Genomic DNA, 25,896 nt, shown 5'->3' with positions numbered 1-25,896 from the left:
GGCACTTGTTGTTAAACGGTGTGCACATGCAATCTGGTTTGCGAGCTGAGCTCATGTTGATGTTGCTGTGCTTTAGAATTCATGCGGTCTACTGATGACGCACGTGTTGCACGAGCAGCGCAGATTCCCATGGTAACGGCTGTCAACAGCAGTATATCTTAATGAGGAAGAATGACCAAACTCGGAGGCTGTGGCAGGACACAGTCATCAGTGTTGAGACGGCCAGAGAGACTGCAGCTGCGCTCACGTCCAACAGCTTGTCCTTTTTAACATGGAGAGGCAGGAGCTTTGCGAGGCATGTTTAACCAGTACTTCAGAGTGGTGGTTTATGTAAGAGATCAGGACCAAAACAGCAGCTGTTTTAAGGTCTGTATGTTACTACTGCTTTAAAATTTCTCAATACCTGTTTGTGATCACCAGTCTTCTCCTTAACTATCCTCCATTTTCCAGTCAGCTCCGTGATGATGGAAAATAGAGGATTTCATAGCTAATTTAATTCTATGAATTAGCTACATTTCATTTGCCGAAATGTAGATAATTTATAGAATTAACTACAGGTACTTTTAGCCCTCTTTTTATGACAAAGTTTTGATTAGCTGATTCTAATTTTGACCTCAGTTTGTTAATATGACACAAACACCTAATTTAACATTTCTAATCATGTAGATGTGATGTTGAGGTGCATCTTAATAAAGCAATTTAGGCCATAAAGTGAACCTCATGTATTATGTAGATTCTCTCGCTGATTCTGACTCCAAAGTTTGTTCACATAACTAATATACCCAATTGAATCGGCCAATTATGTTGACTTTGTGTGTGGATGGAAGAAGCTGTGTGTTATTCATCATTATTATTATTATTCTGCATCATCTTCCTCACACACTATTCACTAATCTCTCTTCCTCTTTCCCTCGTCAGGACTCTCTTGCTCTGGGGAAGACAGACGATGAGGCCCTGAAGCAGTTCCGCCAAAAGTTTGATGAAGCGCTGAGAGAAAGTTGGACGACCAAGGTCAACTGGATGGCCCACAACGTGGCCAAAGACAACCGCTCCTAGACCAGCTGGAACCTCCTTAAAAACTGGCGGTCTGGAGAAATGTCGAGGGAATGTGTGGAAGGGGCCAGATGTGCCAAAGAGACAGGGTGACATGAATATATATACCATTTACCCTGAATTGAAGAAGGGAATCTAGCTCAAATCTGAAACCCAAGCAGATTCAACCCTGCGTGCTGTAAACTTGGTAAATGTACTCTGAAATGGTTCAGTTACCCTGCAACCTCATCACCTTCTTTAACTTTGGCATGGTAACCCCAAACTTTAAAATTATGGTCTGGAATCATTTCTGTGGAATCGTCGTTATTGACGATATTTGCAAGCTTTGCACAGACTGAACAGCTGGTGGAGAATCCAGCCAGAGGAACGGAACTGATCCCTCTTCGCTCGCGCTGAAGCATCCATCAGGATTCCCCGTTCAGGTGGCTGCAGCATCATTTAACTACTGGAGTGTTGGGAGGAAGGCTATACTCAGCAGGTGGAGATTCGAATGAAAAGGGCTGCCATATTTTTGACGACACCTCAGAAGAGCATCAAGTAAGATTGTAAAGACAAAGAAGATGGCAGAGATTAAAACAGACATGCAGTTGTCTTGAAATACTGAACGCCACAACCAGTACAACCTTGGACCTGTTTGAAAGTCTGCTGCGAACTGCAAGAAGATTGTATTTGTTTTGTTTTTACTGTGTAAGAGACATCTATGTGCCAGACTACTTTACTAGTCCACACAGGAAACATGTGAGGGAATCGGAAAAAGGTGACTTCTTGGAGGAAAAAGATTCCCTGAGCCTTCTGGTCCACAGTCTGACTCTTGCTTCATTTGGACCTTCGAACACTGGAATGTTTTTAGAGACATACGAGTCATTTGAGTAATTCAAAAAGACTTTTAATAAACTAAACACTTCATTTTATTTTTTATTTTAATTTTTTTTAACATTATGGAGTCTGTCCTGTTTGGCATCTTTTTAATCACCAACAAGCAATGATGTCAAAGCCGATGCTTTTACATGTAATGTTACAACCAAAACATGACAGCATATGTTTAATAATTTTATTGTGTTTTTAATAATCTGTTTCCAAACTGAATGTGCAAACATGTGCCGTTCTATTATGTATATTTGCTTTGATAGAAGCAGCTGTGGGCGGAGTCAGCAGCCGGGTGGGCGGGATTTGTCAGCAGAGAGGAAGACTGTGATGCAGCCCTACTTGTTTGGACAAATGGTGCTCTTGCAGCATCTGCATCTGTATTCGATGTTTGTGCAATATCCAAATAGATGTTCCATATCCTGTCATCTAAACCTCTGGGTCCAGGCCTCAGCCTATGCTATGCTCATGTTGTCTCCCGGTTTATGTGCGAAACAGAACCACTAGCCTTCAGAAGTCTCAAACACTGGATATCGCAAAATGTACAGGCTTTTATTGTTTTGCCTTTTTTGTTTTCATAAGAGTTTTATTAAAGTTATTTTCCACAGTGCAGCATTTCCGGCTGGGTGAATTTTTATTTTTTTCTGTTCTGGATGTGGGTTGCATGATTGTACGCCTTCTCAGGGCAGCATCGTGGACTTTGTTTCTGTTTAAGGAGTGATGCTAGCACTTTATTGATTTCAGAGCAGAAATATCCTTCCGCCACTTTCAGCCTGTTGGAACAACTCCAGGGTATTTTAGTACCAAGCCAAAGATATGGGTGTTTATATTAATAGATTTGCACGTCGTGATGGCAGCTGCTCCCTGCAACTTGTTGCAGTTTAGCAACAAGTTAATAAAATTACACTAACCATGCAAGATAAAAAAAAAGGGAACATTCACTTTGACAGTGCACTTGCTTTGGTGTTTATAGTAAGCGGTGCACAAACAATGGTTTTTAATGTGTTTTTAGTATCACAGTTGATAGAGCCTTGCAAAAGTAAAAACTCTTAAAATTTTCTTATGGAAACCAAAAATGTCACTTTTTTTATGTGGTAACTCAAGGAAGGGTCTGCAACCTGCGGCTCCAGAGCCTTAAGTGGCTTCTTGGACTTTCCACAATGGCTCTTAACAAATTTATCTAAAATGACAACCAACAAACCTACAAAAAAAGAAGATGTTTAAGTTTAAAAGCTTAAGTAAAATGGTCAAAGTATGACAAATTAACAAATTTTTCGTTATCTTATTTTTCAAAGCTCGTGTAAGTAAGTTTTATTTCTTTGAGCAACAAAGAAATAAAACTTTTTGCTCCAAACTTGTTTTATTAACTGAACCGAGGATAAAAATGGCTTGGGGATATAAATGTTGCAAACCCAAACCCCTATGATAGACCATAACGAAGTAGTTTTTCTCTCCAAAAAACATTGAACATCTGTGTAATAAGCTGTCTTTACTATGATACTCCTAAATAAAGTTCTGTGAAATCAATTGCCTTCCAATGGCACTTATATAGTAAGTCATCTGTGTGTAGTACATTCTTTGTAGTTCTGTGAAGATTTGTTAGAACATTAATGAAGAAATGACAGGTCCTGTAGAAAGCTGTGGAGATGTTTAATTAAAGCAGTTTGGTTATAAAACAATACCTTAAGGTTTAATCATCTCACTGAGCTCCGTTCAGTTAAGTAATCTGCTAATGTGAGAATGTTTCAGACTTTTTCATTTTTAGGAAGATTTGACACTATTCTTGTCCCGTTGGGGGGAGAAAATGACAAAGTTTCACCTCTTATCTGGATGAACTTAACAGATTTCTTATTTGCTTAGTGAATTTGAATATTTTAAATTCATAAATCCTTTAAAGTTTTTCATTAAGCTTCTCTAAATGCTAATTTCCTTGCTGGTTTCAACTAAAGCCCATTTTGCATGCATTACTGTCAGTTTGGCACCACTTGCACATTTAGGGTGAAATAATAGGAAGGCCTTTTACTACCTACTAGTCTAGGTTCCTCACAGAGTGGACACAGTAGAAGTTAACCCACTTACAGTGGAACTATGACTATTAAAGGTTTGAGACATCCTCAGTGTAAGAGCCTCAAGGTTCACAAAAACAAGGTTTTCAGCAGCCTGAGTTACAAGGTTTTGGAAAAAAACTATTCTCATGTTCTACATATAGTATGTCGGACAGCCGAGAAAGAAGTCAAAAAGCTGTGATTATACTTTGGAGGTTTTAAACACTGGGTGTTCTGCATAGATTTAGTCAACTCATGTTTTCCCTCTTTGAACTGGTTGATGCAGGCCTGTGAACTCCTGTAAATGTAGGACATCCATCCATCCATTTTCTGTACACCCTTGTCCCTAGCAGGGTCAGGAGGGGTGCTGGTGCCTATCTCCAGCCAACGTTCTGGGCGAGAGGCGAGGTACACCCTGGACAGGTCGCCAGTCTGTCGCAGTAAGTGTAGGACATGAGATGTGAAAATAAAACTGGTGTTAAAATACTGAACAATTTGTTGGTCCAAGAGGATCCTGTAACCTGATTACAAAATATATTTTGTTTTTTACCTACATCTCTTGTTGGAGTTGGAATTTTGACAAAATATCTCAAATTAAATATCTTTGGTGATCCAAGTGTTGCATCTCTGTTCACATTCACAAGATGAACAGTGTTAAGTATGTTTAACTTTTTTCTCTTTACGTCATTTTTCCCACCAAGGATTAAGTGTCTTTTGAAGTATTTAATACTTTGTGTGACTTTTTCTTAAACTAACCCTAACAACATTCCACAAGATGTCAGAGGTTATGGTCTGGATTCTATTGACCAATAAATGTGTAAAAATGTCTGTCACGGTCTCTTAGCCAGTCTTTCACAACTTCAGCTTAGCAGCTTATGGGCAATGTCATCTTGCAACATGTGGAAGAGTTTCAAATCTCAGCTGGGACCTTTTTGACTGGAGATTGCACTGTTTACTCTGTTCCTCCAACAGTTAGAACACATGCATAATAGGTTAATGTGGTATCTCTAAATTGCCTTACTGTGGCAAATTTTGGGATTATTTATGTGTATGCTGGTTGGACTTTGATTCTTATTATTTAAAAATAGAAAGAGTGTGGCACAACAAAACAACCAAAGCATAGTTGTCCACCAGTAATTACCTCAGTGAGAAAAGTAGCCAAATGTCCTATAGTAACTCTGCAGGAGCTGCAGGGAATCTCAGCTCAGGTGATTTCACTGATTCTGTCACCGCGACAAATATTAGTTGTACTTTTCACAAATCTGGCCATCATAGAAGAGTGGCAAGAAGTAATCCATTGTTTAAAAAAAGTCATAAAAAGTGCGATATGCGTACGGACACAAACATGTAGAAGTGGCTCAAATGAGACTGATTTTAATTCTTCTGGATATACTAGTATACGAAAAATGTTCTATGTGGACAAAAAAGTCACATTGGACATTTTAAAATGATGAAATAAAAATCACATGAGACAAAGTTTTTGACCCACATGCAGGACTGTATGTCCAGAGAAAAACTAACACTGCTCGTTACCCTGAACACAAAGTCCCCACTAAGAAGGAGAGACTAAGAAGGAGAGAGAAACAGTGGTGCAGCATCATGCTGTGAGGATGTTCTTCTTCGGCCGGAAGAGTGAAGCTGCTCTGAGCAAAAGGGTATCATCTCGTCTCTACAATTTGACTGAGTTTCATTTTTTTGAAGACAAATAGGAAAACATTTCCATCTCTAGATGTGCAAAAGTAGAAAGGCACACCAAAAGATTTGCAGATAAAATTTTTTGATACATTTCCCTTGATCCATTGTGGAAGTGTGGTCATAAGACACCATTTCCTTTCTTGATAAGTGCATCTGTCAAAACAGAAGCCACAAGATTGCAATGTAATACAATTAATACTTTGTTACACGAATAATTGTTGAGTTATCAATTATGACATGGTTTCATTGTCTGTCTACAAATATATACTATTCAGATAGAGGGTTTCTGGTTATGTAATTGTGGCCATTATAAATAAAAAGCCACCCACACCATGACTAAGTCTCCTTCAGGGAACCCCAACTACCTATAATATCCCCCTGCCAGCAGGTGAAGCATGTAATTTTTAAGAAAAGAGGGGAAATGGAAAAGTGAGGTTGTGATTCACGAATCAATCCCAATTGACTGTTTTTTATATTCCACCCACACTAACAACAGATGAATGGATTTGTTGCTTTTTGGTTGGAGGGCTTTCATGTAGACCAAATATAGCAGCTAATGAAACTTCATCATCATAATACTATATTGTTGTTGAAGTGGTTGGCAGGGAGCTGAATGTGAATGTGACCGATTCTCACTGTTAAATTTAGTTGAGCATCATAAGGTAATGAGCTCGGTCTGTTGTGGCTGAAGCATCACCTCGGTGGGTGAGAGAAAAGCCGCCTCACTTAGCTGGCTCTTTACAGCACTCAAAAAGCTCCAAACCTTGGAACAGAGAGCCACTCTGAGGCGCTAGTATTGAGACTACCATGTGTGCTCCAGAGCCTTAGTCGCTCACAGCTAATTACGATGACTCAAGTCTGGCACAAAGCAAAGTGTCACTCATGATAATAAGTACAAACAAACTTTTTTTTCCTAAATTACACGTCCAAGAAATTTTCAATGCATGACGTTTGTGCCGATTGTGACATTTCGCAAAGGTTTCAGTTCAACAATAGTTTTTATCTGTAATTTGTTGACAGCAACAATGGCTACCCCTACTCCACTGTGCCATTAATTTCGGCGTGTGTCCATTTTTTGGCATAGCACATTTAACAGTGCTACATCTGATCACCCTTGTTAAACCTCTGCAATGTCCGACGTGACGCAGCAAACGATTAAAACTGATTAAAATAATCAGTTTTAATCAGTTTCTAGTTTAATTCAACTAAACTAGAATTAACATGCAGTTTAATGGAGTCATTTTTGTTTCATACACTATTAGCAGATTTTGTCTGTTTTGTTTTTCCCAGTTCTTTCCAACTGACACATTTTGCATTTATGCAATTGCAATATTTGATATGTTTTAAACCCAACAAGTCCTTGCAGTCGTAACTGCCTCGCTCCTACGCGCTGTGACACACTCAACATGAGATTCCACGTGCAAAAGCCGCCTTGTTTATATAAAACGACGGACAGAGGTCTGGACCAATGAGCAGCCGCTAACGCTGTTCCGTAATACTCTCCATGGAAACCCCAAGCCGATGACCAATCGAGTCGGCCTAAAGGAGGAGCCTTGAATTGAGGTCGCGAGTGTGGCTCTCTGATTGGCTGGTGGGCTGCTGCGTTAGAAAGCCGGGGAGGAACCGACCGCTACCGTGTCAGTCAGTCAGTCAGTCAGAAGCTACTTTCCCATTGAGGAATACTAGTTGCCTTAAACGTATGTTTTATTCAACTGCAGGTTTGGCTATTTTTTGTCCTTGGACACGAGAGGAAAGAAGATCTTCACATCAACAGCACAGGTTGGTTCTCCTTTGTCTCAACCTCTTAGTTTTATCTGGGTTTAAGACTTGAGCTCAAAAAATAAGTTGCATAACAAAACTCGTATGTGCGCATGCGCAAAATTCGCGACTGCTCTACTTTTTGTTCTTTTATTCACTAAAAATGGCTAGATTTCGTTTTCTGTCCGTTCACATAGCAAGAAGCAAGCACGTTTTAGTCGATTAACACGTCCGATGCTAAAAAGCCGTTTCTCTGTGGCTCGTTTTTAACGATATCACCACTTTTACATAACTGTGTCAGTGTACCGTGCGCTGGATTGCAGGTCAACGTGTGTGTGGATTGTGAATAGCAGGTCACTGAGAGCTAAGGAAGGGAGGGATGCAAATATCTAATAAAAACGCATTTTAGCCTTATTTTCTTACATCGAACATCTATATATATGTATTGATCGTTATATTAAACCTATATTCGACGTGTCATTGGTGTTAATCAGTCACATTAGTACCTCTTTTTCACTTGTTGAGACAATGGGAGTGTCAGATTTGGCTTATAAAATACAAAGTGTATACGTGCAGTAATTATGATCTGATGTTTTTTCACTTTATTTGGTAAATGTATACGTCATATCCTCAGATTGTCTATATTTAAAGAAGGTTAAATTTATCTTAATCCAGTTTAGAGTGATCACAAAGGCCTGCTGATAAAAAACCCCATCAAAAATCCCCTGCTAAGCATTTCCTGAAGATTCAATTCAAGTATTGATGATATTAAACATGATCTGGGTATTAATGCCATCTCACTCCTAGAGAGCCAACGATGAATCTTGAGCTAAATTTTAATCATGATATAAATGTGGTATTAACATTACCACTGAGAGTTTTTCATTTAGGACAAATACTAATCATCTTAGTTGTGTTACAGAAGTCATCAAGCATCAACAAATGGTTTTTGATATAATATTGGAGGCTCAATATGAAAAAAATCGAACCTAATTCTACACTTAATCCACTTTTATCAATATTCCAGTCAAGAAACGAGAAAATTAACAATAATAGGAATGTCTCTGTTTCCTTTTCCAGCTTCAGGTGGATATGTAATCAATTCCATTCAAAATTCTGTGTTGCTCAGATAATTAAATTCTTGTCATTTCTGTTTAAAATAATGCGCAAGAATGCACGCCTTAACAATGAGTTCTGAGAGAAAGAAAAGGAAGACATGTGATTTTATGAAACAGGGCTTCCAGCTTTGTGTTGAGCTATAGCACAATCCATGTGACTGGAGCCAAGTTGTATAATGCCGGATATCTGTGCTAGTGTGCTTGGCTGGATCAGCGCTCACTCTGAAACTGGGCTCTGATGAAAGCAGAGGCGCGTCACTTTCATTGTGTCATTTATTTTACTTTACCTGCTGCTTGGAGAGTTATGTCTTTGTATTTCATGAAATGCATCTGAAATGACTTTAAAAGCATTTTTCTTTAAAGAGGCATTTTGCTTATTTTTGCCTGGTGGGTTTTCCTGTGATATTAATGGATTTCAGTCTTTCTGGTGAGGTCAGAGCTTACATCTAAAAGTTTTGAGGTTGTTGAAAATGTAAAGTTATCCCATTTGCTTATGCTGTTAAGGTTTGTGGTTGACTACATTTATAGATTTTGAACTATAAGTGAGTGTGCTACTACTATGTCATTATGAAGGATTTAGATGTTTAGATATTTTTAATCAATTGAATCCACAATTGTAGAGATATTTAATTGGAGAAATAAGTTATTTTCATTGCATATCTGCTGTTTATCCAGTAACATTACCTTTTATATGATGTTAACCTAGTTTTTTTTTAATAATTTCTGGACTTATTACTTTTTGGATCAATACTTTTCTGGATACAGCAAATCATCTGAGTGACTCTGAGATATATGTCTCCACAGCCATAACCCAGATCCTGTAAATCTGTTAAAACATTATATTTCCTTCTTAAATTTACAATATAAAAAGTTGCTGATGTGCTTTTTAGCCACTACCTTATTGTTGTGTCCTAATTTGCAGATGTCATAACTACTAATGTGGAGACTCCTTGCTCTCTGATTGGCCGTGTGCATCAGCCAATAGGAAATTCATCCGAACAACTAGGCTGTGTCCCTTCTGTAAAACTTAAAATCAGCTGGTGATCTTTAAAGAATAAGAGTGAGTGTGACAGCTAGCTATAAAACCTGTTAGTTTCCTTTAATGCCTCCAACACATAAAAAAAAAGGTATTCTAAAAGCAGAAGTTAGATAAAACTGGCTTATGTAAAGTGCACAGAATAAACAAGGTGCTGAATGTGCGCGCTTACATAAATAGCTGCAACCTGATCCAGGCCAGCAGGAGAACAGTGAAATAGTTCGGATTTGGCTTAAGTACCTGCTGCCAGGGTTCCCGATCGGTCCTGAACGGACATAAATAGCTCCTGGTCTTTTTCGCAGAGGAAGATGTGGGAAGAAAAGGAGGAGGCTGAAATTTATTGCTGTTGATTTTATCCTTGTTATTTCAGAGAACAGATATTTGACTGAGACTTTTGCAGGAAGTGGCTTATTTAAATATTATGACTAAGAAAAAGTAGCTGTGAATCATGTGGAGCAATTATACAGTGAAAGTTTGTAACAGAAGGCTTATTTTCCCTGTTTGATTTTCAGCTAATTGAATGATGAATGTCAGGCTGTTCATACTTGCTGGTTAGACTAATTAAAGCCCAGCTGGCAGGGTCTACACAACTTGATCAATAAGAAAAAATGAAAGCATTTCCCAGCATTTAAGCTGGTATACATGTTTTGTGACATATCATATATTTGTGTTATTTGTTGCCAGAAAGAAATTATGATGCTACAATTTTAAGCAGCAGGACAAAAAAAGCAACAAATAATGAAGCTGGCTCTGATATAATGTAAAATACTGATAATTACAGTTGTAATCATGTTTTCTGTAACATTTATTGTTTTAATTTTCAGGACAGAAATATGGACTAAGCAGTTATTTAATTTTAATTTGGTTTATTGGATTGTTTCTCTAAGAGGGGTAGTGCTGTGTTTATGTCAGTCTGATTAAACTACTGGTTGGACGAAGATACCAGAAATTATTTCAGAAATCTTGGTTTCCCTTGAAAGAGTGTGAGTGCTTGGTCGTGTTTTCAGAGTGTTATTTTCATCCCAGTGGACTAACCTTTAACGTTTTGAGCAGATCACAGTGGTGAGGGGCTTCATTCCTCTGGGAGAGGTTAAATATGAACCTGACGGCTGCCTTTCTGTGTGGGAAATGAAGTGAACTTTACACTATTGTTGTCCTTTTATCAGTCTCTCTCTGTGTCGTGACTCTTTATCCAGATTCACTCAACAATCACAGATTTTGTGCAGACTTGCAATTTTCTCCAATCCTTGCAACTTTCCCATAAATCTGACCAATCACATGAACTTTTTCTGCATTACTTTCTTTTTTGACCAATCACTGCAACTTGTCTGAATTTTGAAAAATCCTCTTTACCCAATTCTAATTTAGCTTCCTCTTTCACAATGCCTATTGAAAACTGAACCTGCCAGATAAAATGCATATGATGTTCCCCTCCTTTTTTTTGTAAATTTTTTCCAAAACCCATTTAGAGGTGTGAGGTATGTTCTTATATTATGTGTACAATTCATGTTGACTTGAATGACTTGAATGAATGAAGGTACTTGGAAAATGTTGTATGCACTTTAAATATTAACTGTTAAAATCCTGTCTCTTTTTGGGAAGATTATGTGAATAATTCCAACATTTTGTAAGACAATGTCATGACAAAAATAAAGCTTAACAAAAATTTTGCAACTTCGAATGCAACTTTATTGCATTCGAATAATGCAATAAAGTTGCATTACCTTTTTTGCAGCACCTTGAAAAAGGTAAATTGTACATTTTAAGCCACAACAGTCAGAAAAAAAAATCACAACTTTCCAGTGGGTAGTGTTTTATTCACTGTTTTCCCCTTTAGCGATGCTGGGAGTGAAGCCTATCTGCTCAGGTCAAAGGGAACCTACTATTAATTGCTTCTCTTTACAGGACTGCTCCCCCTTACTACTGATCTGCTATTAATAGAAACGTACTTTGTTGTTTAGGATTTGGATGAGTGATTTCATCTTTTTTTCCCCCTCTCCTCCCTCAGATTGCACCTCAGCTGTTGAGACATCAACTCTATTTCCAATCCCAATGCCAGGCACCTCATGGTATCGCCATGTGGAAAGTAATCTAGTCTTGCATTTCCTGCCACTTCATGTCTGAGGACAGCGACCCAAAGCTCTATCGGTTCTCCACTCTGGACGGCTGCGAACAGAACCGCGAAGATCAAGGCCCCCGGCGTGGCTCTATGAGCAAACTCCACCGCATGGCCAGCAGCTACAGCGAGGGTTGCGGCCGGCAGGACCGGGTGGAACTACAACCCGAGCTGGGACTGGCGTCCGAGGGCAGCGACAGCAGCCATGAGCACCAAGCGTCTCTCGGCTCCCCGCGCAACGACAGGATGCGTCAGCGCATGCCTCTCCACGAGGACGTAGAGATGGGCGGCAGCGGCTCGAGTGGCAGCGGGACAGAATCCCACGGCAACGAATCGCACGGCAATGAGTCCCACGGCAACGAGTCAGTGGGCAGTTCGAATGGCAACGTGAAGGATTCTGCTCTGGAGTCGTCAGTGAGCAACAAGAGGTGAGGCCTCATTAGATGCATCGAATCACCGCTTGGGCCGAGACCGACCAGGTCCCGGAAGTGAGGTCCGTCAGAGATTCTGCAGGGTCTGCCCTTTAAAAATATAAATTGTCAGAATGAAAACGGTCAAACTCATTTTAATTTATCATGCGATTAACTAGTCAATTGCTTATCAACCACTGAGCTGTTGAAGTTGTTTTTAAGAGCATCTCAAGGTTTTCCCTGAATAACGTGCTGTTGTCATTGGTTACAGCTCCAACTCCCATAGTCCTTCACCCCCGAGCAGCTCCAACGCCTTCAGCCTGATGAGCTCTGAGCAGGACAACCCTTCAACCAGCGGCTGCAGGTCAGTGCGGGGCTCCGTCAGCTCGGTACTTCATGCAGGATCAGCTGCCTGTGTGGATTTTTCTCGATGAGCAGTTCTAGGAAGCCCAGCATGAGGCGTGTCCACGTGTTTTCAGCCATTCCCGGCAGCTCCCCCAATCATTCTGCCTCGTCTTAATGACATTTCTGGTGAGACCTTGTCATTTCTGACACCTGCGCATCTTTCTCTGTTACGTCATGCAGCAGCGAGCAGTCGGCCAAAGCCAAGACTCAGAAGGAGCTCTTCAAGACTCTCAAGGAGCTCAAGATGCACCTGCCTCCAGAAAAGAGGAGTAAGGGCAAATCCAACACTGTGAACACGCTCAAATATGCGCTGCGGTGTATCAAACAGGTGAAAGGTAAGGCTCTGTCACATCAGCCTTTTTTTTTCCATCAGCATTTCAACATTAATATTTAAATATGTTTCGATTTCACAGCTAATGAGGAATACTACCAGATGCTGATGATTAATGACAGTCAGCCTCCTGGCTTTGACGTGACTTCGTACACCATTGAAGAAATTAACACAATCACTTCAGAATACACCCTGAAAAACACAGTAAGTGTGACACATCACATCAAGCCAGTGGGTCTTAAATGTTAGCTTGGGATTCTGAAACAAAAAGCAGCTCAAAGTAGATCATATCACTGATCAGAAGCATTTTTTATAAAGTTTTACTTTAAAGACATTTAAACTCCTTATTTACGAATGATTAAGAAGCATTTTGTAGTAAGCTTTAACACAGAGACTGATTATGTCTTAAAACCCTCAGGAAAAATATATGTATTGCACCTTTAAACTATTTCATTTAAGAAACTGCATAACTATTTTCATGACACAAATTTTTAGAGCTGCAACTAGCTTTTATTTTAATATTCTTTTAATTATTCTGACAATCGGATAAAAAAGTTGCCACATTCTGCTGTTTCTTTTTTCTTATTTAACTACGGTAATTAATCTTATTTTATGCAATATTAGAAAAACATAAAATATTTCAATTCCTTTTTGAAATGAGAAATAAATGTATAATTGCCTAAATTTCAGTAGCATAGTATTTCTTTAGTGTATGCTAATGTCAGCCCTTTCTGCTTTTCTAAAAGTTTTTTTGTTATGTTTTTGCAGTTTTGGGGTTAATTACTGTTCTTAGTGACGCTGTTGTTCTTTCAGCAAATTATCTAATTCATTATTCTCGTCATAGAGAAGCACAAGTTTAACGGGTTCAACTTTTCAGCTACACATTTGAAGCAAAGTTACTTAAGTTATTTCTACACTTCCCAGTGAAGTTATTGACCTCAGAGTCAGCAAACGTGGAAGAAGTTGTCTTGACTTGCTGTTTGAAGCAGCCAATCAGACGTCAGGGTCTGCATCCACAGAGTTTGATGGATGAAGTTGACAGTTTAAATTAATCTATGATGTGCTCCAGACATAATTTATTAAATCATTAAATATTCATATCTGGTTTTTAAAATAAAATCAAAACATTTAGTTGAGAGCCATGGAAATAATTCTATATTTAATAAATTACTTCTGTGTTTATTTCCAGTTATTGACACAATGAACTAATCATTTCATAAGTTTATTATTTGGCTACAGCTTGCTAACAAATGCTTCTGTTCCCCCCCAAGGACATTTTTGCCGTAGCGGTGTCCCTCATCACCGGGAAGATAGTTTACATCTCCGACCAGGCCGCCTCCATACTGAACTGCAAGCGGGAAGTTTTCCACAACGCCAAGTTTGTGGAGTTCCTGACGCCTCAGGACGTCAGCGTGTTCTACAGCTTCACCACGCCGTACCGCCTGCCCTCGTGGAGCATGTGCACCGGCGCAGGTACCAAACCGTAACAAAGGAAGGAGGCTTTAGTACTTACTTGCACTGTGTACTTAGATCATACATTTCCAATGCCATCAAAGCGCACGTTGCAGGTCCACATGAAACACAACCCACCTAGCAAGGCTGTGAGAAATGAATTTAGCCCCAAATGCCCACACACACACACACGCCAATGGAACACATTGCTTGTAATTAATTAGTCATATTTCCTAGCACATGCATCTGTCATATAATCATCTAGACTCCCAATACACAAACCGGGGAAGTCAGAAGCTTCACCTTGAAGGAAAAATGTATCAGTTTGGAATATTAATGCTCAACAGACTGGAAGCAGTCAAATAAAATGTTTTCTTGACTCTTTGTCTCTACAGAGTCGTCTCCCACGGAGTGCATGCAGGAGAAATCCTTCTTCTGCCGCATCAGGTGAGTGACAAAGATTACAGCAATAAAATGTGTATTTTCTTGTTTAAAAACAAAAATTGACAACTTGCTTATTTGCGTTTTTAATATTTTATTAGCAGGATTAAATGGCTGAATGAAAAATCTGCATGATTTGCCAATTTTTAAAATCTGATTAATCGTCAGAATAAATGCTAAAATCATAGTTAGTTGCAGCCCTACTTTAGTGTTTTGTGCATTTTTAAATCTGTGCATTTAAGGTTTTGACTGGCCAATGAAAAGCTTGATTCCATCCATGTGTTTGATGTCACAGTGGTGGGAAGGAGCGTGAGGGGGATCTGCAGTACTATCCTTTCCGGATGACTCCTTACCTCATGAAGGTTCAAGACGCTGAGCTGTCTGAAGAGCAGTTCTGCTGCCTCCTGCTGGCTGAGAGGGTGCACTCTGGATATGAAGGTGAGAACTGAGGTCCTATCAGTCCCTCTGAATAAATATCACATTATTTGCTCAGGAAAATGACTGCTCAGTTTTGCGTTTAATCATATTGAACAGATGGCGAGCCTTATGTCATGCCCTGAAAACTAGTTCATGTAAGATATTAAATGACTTAAACCTCAGATCTCTTGCGATGATTAGATCGAGTGACTTTAAGCCGTAGACTACACTGTCTTATGCTGCCTCGTCAAAAAAAAAGTGGCCAGTGCTATGATCTGGTTGCTGCAGTTGGTCAGGTCTAGGTTCAGCAACAGTGTGTGCTCAAAGAATGAGATCAGTTGACTACCTGATATACTAAACGAGCAGGTTATTCCATCAATGGATTTTTTTTCTTCCCTGATGGCACGGCCATATTCCTAGATGACAGTGCCAGGATTCATCAGGATAGAATTGTGAAAAAATGGTTCAGGGAGCATGAGGCCTCAGGACTTTGCACAGTGGCCCAACTCTGCCACCGTCAATGCTAGATCTTGGTTAAAAAAAGTAATGCAATATCTTGTGACATTGCATAAGCTTATTGAAACAACGCCACAGCAAATGCATTCCGTAATCAAAGATAAAGGCGATCCAATGGCATATTTGAATGTGTGACCTTTTTTTTGTTTGTTTTTGGTGGCAATATTTGTATTTTGATTCCCAACCAATTGTTGCTGTTTTCCTTTTTGTGCAGCTCCCAGAATTCCTCCAGACAAACGGATTTTTACCACCACACACACTCCTAACTGTGTGTTCCAGGATGTCGATGAGAGGTGGGTGAAAGAACAAGGTTATTAAGGGCCTTGCATGTCTTGTTTTTCTTATTTATTCTATGACGTTTTTAGGGCTGCACTGTCAAACAGCTGTTTTTTGTTCTTTGAGCAGGGCAGTGCCTCTGCTGGGATACCTCCCCCAAGACCTGATCGGGACGCCCATTCTGCTCAACATGCACCCAAGTGACCGGCCTTTAATGCTGGCTGTGCATCGCAAAAGTAAGGACGCACTTTTTTGAATTTCTGAAAGTGAGATTATGCTGATTATGTTCTAATTACGGTAGTTTAGATTTCCATATTTCCATACACCTTCAAACTTTTTTTTACATTTTGACCTGGAGCAACCACAGAACTTTGGTGTGTTTACATAACAGACTCAGGCAAGATTGTGTCATAAAGATGACACAAAGTACTCAAATATTTGACAAATAAAAACCAGACCCGGGACTTAATGTATTGATTTTGATTAACTGATTACACAGAGCTAGAACCCATGTTGCATACTTCTGGTACGCCCATAAAACTGACCCACAAGCAACATCCTCAAACAATGTTTCTCTGTTTCTCTTGGCCATCCGGAGGTTAATTTTTCCTTCAAAAACAATCTTATTGGAAAGTGGACTAAAGACTATTGATACAAGTTGTGCAAAAAGGAGTTAGCCTATCATTGAAGTTATTCAAGTCTAAAATACCACCTTAAGGTAAAACATGTTGCAGCAGCAGAGACATCCCCAAAAGTAGTTTTTAAAGGAAGTTACATGAATGATCAGGGGTTCCTGATACACTTGAATACTGAATGAGTGCAATACGTCCTTGGGCCAAATTTGATGCATGAAATATATATGTAGGGAAAAAAAACAAAAAAGACTGGTTCAGTTTGTGATTCAGTTTCAATTTAAAAAATCCAGGACTGAGATGTTTTGCAAAGGAGAATGGATCAAAGTTAGTAGATAAATGAAAAGATATTCTTAATAATGCTTTAGATTGCTATATGTAAAAACAATATTCAAACATAAGTTATGCACCATTTTCGTCTATTACAAGAAATTATAAAAGATGAGTTGAAGATTGTGGTTCTATGTAGGTATTGCATGTAGCTACAAAGATTGAATCCAGTAAGTTAGAGAACTCATCATGTTCTTGAATTTAATCACTGTGTTGCAGTTCTGCAGTGCGCCGGTCAACCGTTCGATCATTCCTCGATCCGTTTCTGTGCGAGAAACGGCGAGTATATCACCATTGACACCAGCTGGTCCAGCTTTGTGAATCCCTGGAGCCGCAAGGTGTCTTTTGTCATCGGGAGGCACAAAGTGCGCATGTGAGTACCTCCCTTCTGTTGTTTTAAATGTGGAAATTATTTACTAATCCATATGCAAGAGGTAGATAACCTGACATGTCTGTGGTCTTCAGGGGGCCAGTAAATGAAGATGTTTTCGCAGCACCAGCTTTCCATGGAGGGAAAATGATGGATTCAGACATCCAGGAAATTAGCGAGCAGATCCACAGACTGCTGCTCCAAGTACGTCGAACACACACTTTCACGTTAACTCTGTGCGCAAATGGGAAACCTTTTCCCTTCTTTTAACGGTCTGCTTCTTTGCAGCCGGTCCACAACATGGGCTCCAGCGGCTATGGCAGCTACGGCAGCAATGGTTCCCATGAGCAGCAGGTGAGCATCAGCTCATCCAGCGAAAGCAATGGGAACATCCCAGTAGGGAACACGGCGGAGGAGACGAGCAAGACCAAGCCGTCCAGGACCTTCCAGGAAATTTGTAAGGGAGTCCACATGCTGAAGAATCAGGACTCTCAGGTCTGCATGCGCTCCTCATCGGTGTGGCAGCCCAAAACCGAGCAGAGGAAGACCGGTGACGGTAAGTTCAGTTTCAGGTCTAAATACGAAACCACTTTGCTGAAATGAGTAATGATTGTTAACCTCCTTAAATTTTAACGTAAATTGAAGTTTGGGTACAAATGTCTTATTACACTTGAAATAAGACAAAACTAACTTTTCTGCAAGATATTGTAGCTTGTTTTAAATCAATATTTTCTTAATATTGATAAAAAAGTATCAACTGGCAGATTATTTAACTTAGAACATAGAAAAAAAATTCATGTTATAAATGTAATAATCTGCCAGTGGGACTGTTTGTTTTATCAATATTGAGAAATTATTACCTGAAAATAAGCTACTATCTTGCTGATAATCTACTTGTAAGTTAGCCTTGTCTTATTTCAAGTGTATTAAGATATTTGCACTGGAAACTAGATGGAAAATATTGGGTAAGATTTTGTTTTTTTGCAATGTGTTAACATATTGGAGTAGTACAAGCAGCAAAAATCTATGTTGCTCTCCTAGTGTGTTCTCTGACATCCTGTTCTCTTTGTTCAGGGTCGTCTGCAGCCCAGAGGAGTTCAGGTGTGCGTGTACGGGACTCCGCCCCCCACTCACAGGTCAGAGACAACACTGGAGCCAACATGGACGACTTCACCTACAAAGACCAGACTGTGTGCTCCTATCAGCAGATCAGCTGCCTTGACAGCGTCATTAGGTGTGTGGCCAGGAACCTCTGCTCTGACCCAGCTCTGTCTACCTAACCTTTGAACTCTGTGGATTAAACCATCGCTGATTCTTCCTGTAGGTATCTGGAGAGTTGTAACGTCCCCATCACAGTGAAAAGGAAGTACCAGTTCTCATCCAACACCACGTCGTCCAACTCAGATGATGACAAGAAGGGGTCAGAAGATGGTATACAAGTGCCTCAGGGGACACACCCAGGTTCGAAGACTTTTAGTAAACACACATCACTCTGTTTTAGTTCACCTTTTACTCAGTCTCACTGTATTCATCCCTCCTGATCTCCCTGCAGATCCTTTGCTGCTCGACACCCAGCCAGGCCTGCCAAACATGAAAGCACCTAAGAAGCCACCAACTGGGGCAGCTACTGTGGTGGGGGGCACCCTAGCGCCCCTCACTCTGCCCAGTAAGGCTGAAAGTGTTGTCTCCATCACCTCACAGTGCAGCTACAGCAGCACCATTGTTCATGTGGGAGACAAGAAGCCTCAACCAGAGTCTGGTCAGTTTCAAACTTTTTAAAACTACTCCAAAGCCAAAATCAACTCGTCTGACAGTATTCTCCATCTGACGTTTGTTACAGAGATCATCGAAGATGTTACAGAGAGCCCAGCTCCCCCCGCTGTGCCGGTCAGTATGGTGTCTCCACCCAGCCAGGAGAAGGAGGCCTACAAGAGGCTGGGGCTCACGAAGGAGGTGCTAGCAGCCCACACCCAGAAGGAGGAGCAGGCTTTCCTGAACCGCTGCCGAGAGCTCCGCAACGCCAGGAGCTTCCAGAAGGAATGTTCCTCATGTCTGCACAACCAGAGAGGCCCAGCTAACGTTGAAGGTACTTCATGTTCAGTATCAGACTCAGACTTAATCTGCAGCCTTCATGCATACCCAGTTAGCATTATGTCCAGATTCAACCAGACGTTGTTGTGTCTTTTGTTGGGATTTTATGTCATAGACCAAAATGATGTGAACAATGGCGTTGATTTAATGCACCATTTTATAATTGTAGTTTTAATGATGGCAGGGTTTTGACAAGGTTTGCCACCTGTAATCGCAATAAAGTTTGTGGTTTCACCTTGACAAATGTGAAGAATCCTGCAGGTATAATTGCATGGCAACACATTGCCACCTTTCTCACTTCTGCATGTCTCCTCAGATTCAGCTGGTCAACAGGGAGTTGCCAAACAAGGCCCAACCCGGCCAGAGACAACCACCAAGAAAGGCAACCGCAACAGGAAGTCTAAGAAACCGCGGATGAAACATCCCGACTCATCTGACAGCGCTGTGTCCAATCGCAAACCCCGGCCCCCTCTTCAGGGTCTCAACCAGACGTCTTGGTCCCCGTCTGAAGCGTCCCAGTCAGCTTTTAACGTCTCCTACCCCACCATGGTGCCTGCATATCCGCTGTACCCCCCAACGCCTGCCGCGCCAGCTCAGGGGTCCCGCCCCGATGCGTCTCAGTCCTCTGCCTTTGGTGAGGGGCAGAACGCCCAAGTCCCCCCCACCAGCACTCCGTTCCCCCCTCCGATTGTTACACCGGTGGTGGCTCTGGTGCTGCCCAACTACCTTATCCCCCATATGGGACAGTTGAATCAGATGAGCCAGCTCTGCGCCGCGCCCAGACCAACGTTTTTCACAGAGCAGACCCAGCCCCCACCGACTTACCCTACCCAGCAGGCCTTTCAGACGCCACCGGCAGCGTACCCGATGCAGACCCAGCTCTCCTTCACCCCCCAGCAGCCGTTCCCAGTGCAGACTGCCTTTTCCCCCCAGCACCCGTTTCAAGCTGCACAGGCCCCCTACACTACTCAGCAGCCGTTCCCGGCTCCCCAGACTGCCTACACTACCCAGCAGCCCTTCACCGCCCAGTCTTCTTTCCCAGTGCAGACACCCTTTGTGGCTCAAGCCCCCTACCCAGCTCAGCCTTTCCCCTACACCATAGCCTCCGAGCCCCCCAAAGCTCTTACAGCAGAGCCCAAAGAGGGGGCGGCTTCTCGCTCCTCCACCCCTGCCTCAGGGGCCCCAGAGCCCACCACCTCCCCGCCCCTGTTTGAGTCGCGCTGCAGCTCCCCGCTGCAGCTCAACCTGCTGAGCATGGAGGAGGGGCAGCGCTCACTGGAGCGCCAGGACAGCACCGTAGCCCAGTTTGGGGGTCCAGGCAGTGGGGCAGCAGTTGGGTCGGGGGCAACAGGAGACAAGAGTGGAGCTGCAACCAAGACTGATAATCACCAACAGGTGAGAAGCTTAGAAAGCTCAGAGACCCCCTGAGAACTTCGTCCTGAGACTGAGAAGTGTCCTAACTGACCTATCTTCGTTTATTTCAGCTGGAACCCAGAGACAGCGGGGCTCACAGCGACGGCAACTCCTCGTCCTGTGACCTTCTGGACATCCTGTTACAGGAGCAGGAGGACGCTCACTCTGGCACTGGGTCAGCCACCTCAGGTTCCATGGGCTCAGGTCTGGGTTCAGGTTCCGCATCAGGCTCCGGATCCAACGACTGTCAGACCTCAGCTAGCGGAGCATCTGGCAGCAGAACAGGTGAGCTGAGAAACATCCAGGTCCTTTAACCTCATGAGAAAAATATATGCAGTTCTTAGAAAAACTCTTCTGACCTGTTCCACATTTTTGTTTGCAGTTTTATATTATAGACCAACACTAAATACCTGGCAGGAATTTATATTAAGCCCTTTTTAATCCAATACCCCTAAATGAAACTTATTTTTTCTCCTTGTCAATTTCCCACGACTTGTAGGAAGCAGCAACACCAGCAAGTACTTTGGTAGCATCGACTCTCTGGAGCATGACCCGAAAGGAAAAGGCAAGATGAGGAACGAAGGCGGATCGGAGAGCAGCAAGTCTGCTCAGGGGGAAGGGGAACATTTAATCAAATACGTTCTGCAGGAGCCTCTTTGGTTGCTCATGGCCAACGCTGACGACAAGGTCATGATGACGTATCAAATGCCATCCAGGTGGGTTACTGTTGGAGATCGAAATGTTATGATCTTTGATGTCTGTGGTTGGTTTTATTTCAACAACTGCTTGCAAAACAGGGACATTCAGAGGGTGCTGAGGGAAGACAAGGAGAGGCTGCGGCAGATGCAGAAAAGTCAGCCTCACTTCACCTCAGAGCAGCGGCGGGAGCTGGTGGAGGAGCATCCCTGGATGAGGAGAGGAGGCCTCCCCGCTGCTATCAATGTGAAGGTCAGGATCACACACGGCAGTCTGCCTCTACTGACAGAGGGCTGAAATGATTAATAAGATTAATCAATTATCGAAATAATTGTCTACTAATTTAGTACTCGATTAATCGTTAACTATAGTATACACTCCCAATAAAAGACTCAAAAAACTCCAGAGGCCATTTGCTGAATAAGAGTTAACCTCCTTAAATGTTGTACATTTTCTACCTTGTTGATCTTTAGTTTTTTTTCCAACACTGCAAAATAGGCCTGAAACAATTAACTATGATTAATTTATTATTGAAGTAATCAAGTCATGTAGTAATCGATTAATTGTTTACAAAAATGAAACTTGCTGGAAAAAAAACAACACATTCAAAGCAATAAAAAAGCCAAAACTGCACAAAAAAGACATTGATTTTGCCTTTTAGATAAAAACACATTTGTCTGTAGATATGTTTTAGCCAAAACTTCTCAAGTGGAGTCGTTTCATCTTCACTCAGCTCAGATTTACTAAAGGAATGCATTTTTTTCCTTATTAAAAACAGGAATTGAATTTTTTTATTTGCATATTTGAATGTATTTCTAATATTGTGTAAAAAAGGCTCAAGTGGCTAAATAAAAAATATATAAAATGTGACATTTTTTTGTCTGATTAATCATCAAAATAATCAATTACTAAAATAATTGTTAGTTGCAGCTTTGTCTGACAGAAACCGTACAATTAACATTGTGTGTGTGTGTGTGTGTCTTTAGGAATGTGTGTACTGTGAGGACCCTGCTCAGGACGCTGCACCCCTAGAGGAGGATCTACCCGACATGGACATGGGCGAACTGGGCGAGGATCTGGGCAGAGACACCCAGAAAGGCCAGAGCCAATCAGAGGAGACCAAACCTCAGCCGGACTCTGGCTTCTGAGGGGCCAATGAGGGGCGGGCCACAATGGTTCATGGACCTTTTTAGGCATATACACACATTCTGGACGTGCCTAAAACATACACACACAACAAAAAGAAGAGCTCAATGTGGCCACTGTGATTCTCAAAGAGGTGTGCCAGTTGTGTGTGTGTGTATGTGTGTGTGAATGTTGGACCGAGCACAACTGCAGTTCCTAATTCCCCCACATGGGGGGGGTAGTGGAGTTTTATAAGAGTTTTGTAGCTGGGACCTACCTATAGTATTTTTTTGTTTCACACACACACACAAACTCACGCCCTCTAAAAAAAAATCTCCTGTCTCATTTTTTATTGAACCATTTTTCTGTCTTTTGTCAAACACAGGGCATTTATTCTGATACAGGTGAAACGGATGCTTAGTAATATATAAAATTTTTAAAGATGTTATTTTTACAAAACAAAAAAAAAGTGACTAAAAAAAAATAAATCCTGTGAAGCTCCACAGCATTCCTGTTACGATGCTGTGCTGCTCCACGTCCTGTTTGCACTTTCTTTCAAACCCTCTCCCATCAGGATTTACGAGAAACAGTCGACCTTCGTTGGGTTTTGTGAGCTGCGAGTATCCCAGTTGTGTGTCATGAATAAATTAAGATTTTTCTACAACCTTTGGACCTGAGCGTGTGAAGTATGAATGCATACAGCAGTATTAGCACTTGACTCAAGAGGACGATTGTGGGCTGAGTGACAATCTGATATAGAGATGATATTTATTAAAAGAATATTATTATTTTTGGTAGGTGGTAGATCCAAAATAAATGTTTAAGCTGCAGCCAAATTAATACTACTATGAGATAATATATTAGCACTCTACGTATGATTGTAAGCACTACGGATCATTTAACTTTTACACTGAAGCTCACTCCGTCAGTGAGAGTTGTCACAGCTTGAAAAACTGCCAAAAAAATATGTTTGCAATTAGAAACAATCAGCATCTGAAAAAAGATGCTTTTAAATAAAAGTTTTAAAGAAAGAGGCTCAAATTACAGGTGAATTTTATAAAGTTACATTTGTGCAAACTCAGCCTACAGCGAAAATTCTTGAGTAGTTTTTTCATCATGTTTAAGTGATGCATCACTACAACACTGTGTAAACAAACCGATGGGAGGTTTGGCGTTATGCACAGCGATTTCAGTTCAAAACTCCCGACTGTCTTTCTCCAAACTATATTTTTAATTAATGCTATTATGGTTAGCTGTGTGTGTGTTTGAAAGCTGCAGTTCAGATCAGTGTTTGACTCTGAGCTGGTGGGAACCAGTGTTTCCCTCATGGGAACTGCTCCTCTCCATTGTTTAACAGGAAGTCATAGGAAATTGTGAGCCACACAGCTGGAGCAGTATAGGACCCGGGAACAACTTTGGTGCTACAATACAGAACAGCTGGGGGCCTGTAAATGTTACACAGACTGGACCAATAGCTTTGTTCATGTTTCTTCAGTTAGTTTTCTTATTCTGTTCTTTCATTTTTATTCTACTTTTGTATTTTCCTTGTGCATGTTTGCGTGTTTTTGTGTGTGTGTGTGCGTGTGTGTGTGTGTGGGCGTGTGGGTGTGTGTGTGTGTGTGTGTGTGTGTGTGTGGACGAAGGTAAAAGCTTTTGGAGCGTCAACGGGGACGTACCCTACCTCTAAGTAAATCCTAGGTTACTGTAAGCAGATCATAGGATGTATGTGAATGTGGGGAACAGAGCGATGAGTGATTCATTCCCACTGAGTCGGTGCACAGAAAATACTAGCAACCATGGCAACCACACTGTCTCTGTCTCTTTATTGTTAATTTATTTCTGTTCAGTTTATTTCTAAAGGGGGCCTACCAACATGTACCTGTTTGTACAGAAATGCAGGAACATCAGAAGAAACGTGAGAAATGAAGCTGTTCCATATCTGGTTGATTGTCGGGGCCCCGCTCCCTTTGCTCTGTAAATGCACACATGTGGTACCTGAACACAATGTTTATAGTTATGTAAACTCTCATTTCCATTGTATGAGTTTGCCATATATTAAATTAGCACAGTTTTGTGCATTTTTGTAGCTGAAAGGTTCAAATTTTGAAAACTTGTAATAAAACTACAGTAATGTTGTGACTTTTATTTTTAGTTTCATGTTGTCATTGCTCAGTTCATCTCTAAATATAAATAGGAGTGTCCCAAATCAATAGCACTTTAGCTACCTAGTACCAATACTGTTTGTAGGTAGCTAAATTGCAGGGTTTCAGACACGTGACCCGGATGACGCGCGAAATTCTGATGGAAGTCCGGAAGTGGATTTCTTCGGTTCAAAACAAAGCAAAATTGATCAGAACAAGTACACTAATTCCCTAAGTAGGCTGAAACAGATGAGGCATCTCGGAAAAACATGCGTATATTTAGGATATGATCCATATTATCTTGGTATAAAATACTTCTCTTATAATCTTGAGTCTTTGTAGGACGAAGATTATTGTTGATCCACTTTTCTCCTCTTTTTTCGGTAAGTTTTTTAAAGTTAACTTCCCTGTGACCAACTAACTTCGAAACACGAAATAACGTTTATCTTTCTCTATTAGAACGGTTGGAACAACCGTACAGGACACAGACTTTAGGCATTTTGATGCTGGATCAACAGAAATAAATGAGCTGCATTTACTTCCTGCTCTATGGCAAACCGTTTTAACATAAATTCGGTTTTGTCTTGCCATACCTGCTCTCCATCTGCATTGATTGACGTCATTGCTATGTCATCTGAAACCCAGCAAGAAGTTGATGCTTATGTTTCACACAATAATTTGAAAACAAAATTATTTTATTTAGAACACGGCAATTCAGATTGTTTATTCTTCAAATTACTCATTAAAAAGACATTTTTTGTTAGAATTTAGCTCTACAGCTCAAAATTCAGGCCGGATCAGGCCAAAATTATTTACTTAATGGTGGAGCCTGGCTTCTGTGGCACATTTTATGAGCCATCCATAACATGTTATCAGACCTCATCCTGCAATGCATCTGGATTATTTTCATTTCGTCACACATACAGTACACACTACTCTCCTGCCAGTCAACTAAGTATGTAATCAACTCACTTCGTGGAAAGATTTAGAACTGGACCCAACTGTATATTTGGTCTTTGCACACTTTGTGACACACAGCACACAGATGGAACAAACCTGTAAAAAATGTAAGTCTTTTCTGCAGATATCAATGTTTCCTGCACATTTATCAAACGTTTAAAGACAGTAGGTGAACCCTGCAGAAACCATCGCGACTCGGAAAAAG

The 25,896-nt window shown here is 41.0% G+C and overlaps 2 protein-coding genes across 2 annotated transcripts in view; both read left to right on the top strand.

Moving 5' to 3' along the window:
- Positions 1 to 3,444, top strand: part of pik3cb (phosphatidylinositol-4,5-bisphosphate 3-kinase, catalytic subunit beta) — a 60,276-nt gene extending 56,832 nt beyond the window's left edge. The window contains exon 24 of the mRNA XM_028045413.1: positions 919 to 3,444. Coding sequence (XP_027901214.1) covers positions 919 to 1,056 — 138 coding nt within the window. The 3' untranslated portion in view covers positions 1,057 to 3,444. The remainder of the gene's footprint in view (positions 1 to 918) is intronic.
- Positions 3,445 to 7,279: 3,835 nt separating this feature from the next.
- Positions 7,280 to 23,256, top strand: LOC114161687 (period circadian protein homolog 2). Its single transcript, XM_028045175.1, has 22 exons — positions 7,280 to 7,436; positions 11,578 to 12,113; positions 12,367 to 12,459; positions 12,681 to 12,835; positions 12,914 to 13,035; positions 14,103 to 14,304; positions 14,679 to 14,730; positions 15,020 to 15,162; positions 15,872 to 15,950; positions 16,063 to 16,169; positions 17,115 to 17,268; positions 17,361 to 17,469; positions 17,554 to 17,821; positions 18,340 to 18,499; positions 18,590 to 18,726; positions 18,818 to 19,024; positions 19,106 to 19,351; positions 19,673 to 20,751; positions 20,841 to 21,054; positions 21,269 to 21,485; positions 21,567 to 21,717; positions 22,452 to 23,256. The coding sequence occupies exons 2-22, from the start codon at positions 11,686 to 11,688 to the stop codon at positions 22,611 to 22,613; spliced, it is 4,485 nt and encodes a 1,494-aa protein (XP_027900976.1). The 5' UTR covers positions 7,280 to 7,436; positions 11,578 to 11,685; the 3' UTR covers positions 22,614 to 23,256.
- The last annotated feature ends 2,640 nt before the right edge of the window (positions 23,257 to 25,896 follow it).

The sequence above is a fragment of the Xiphophorus couchianus genome, chromosome 18 (assembly GCF_001444195.1).
Source record: "Xiphophorus couchianus chromosome 18, X_couchianus-1.0, whole genome shotgun sequence".
In the NCBI taxonomy this organism is placed as follows: Eukaryota; Metazoa; Chordata; class Actinopteri; order Cyprinodontiformes; family Poeciliidae; genus Xiphophorus; species Xiphophorus couchianus.
Note: the sequence above shows the minus strand (reverse complement) of the source record. Positions and strands in the feature narration are given on the sequence as shown.

Bases quoted from the DNA above. Each gene is read 5' to 3' on its own strand.
- LOC114161687 (XM_028045175.1), top strand. From the start codon at position 11,686: ATGTCTGAGGACAGCGACCCAAAGCTCTATCGGTTCTCCACTCTGGAC. The intron at 12,114-12,366 runs GTGAGGCCTCAT...CATTGGTTACAG, and splicing joins TCGTCAGTGAGCAACAAGAG to CTCCAACTCCCATAGTCCTT. The intron at 12,460-12,680 runs GTCAGTGCGGGG...TACGTCATGCAG, and splicing joins CCTTCAACCAGCGGCTGCAG to CAGCGAGCAGTCGGCCAAAG.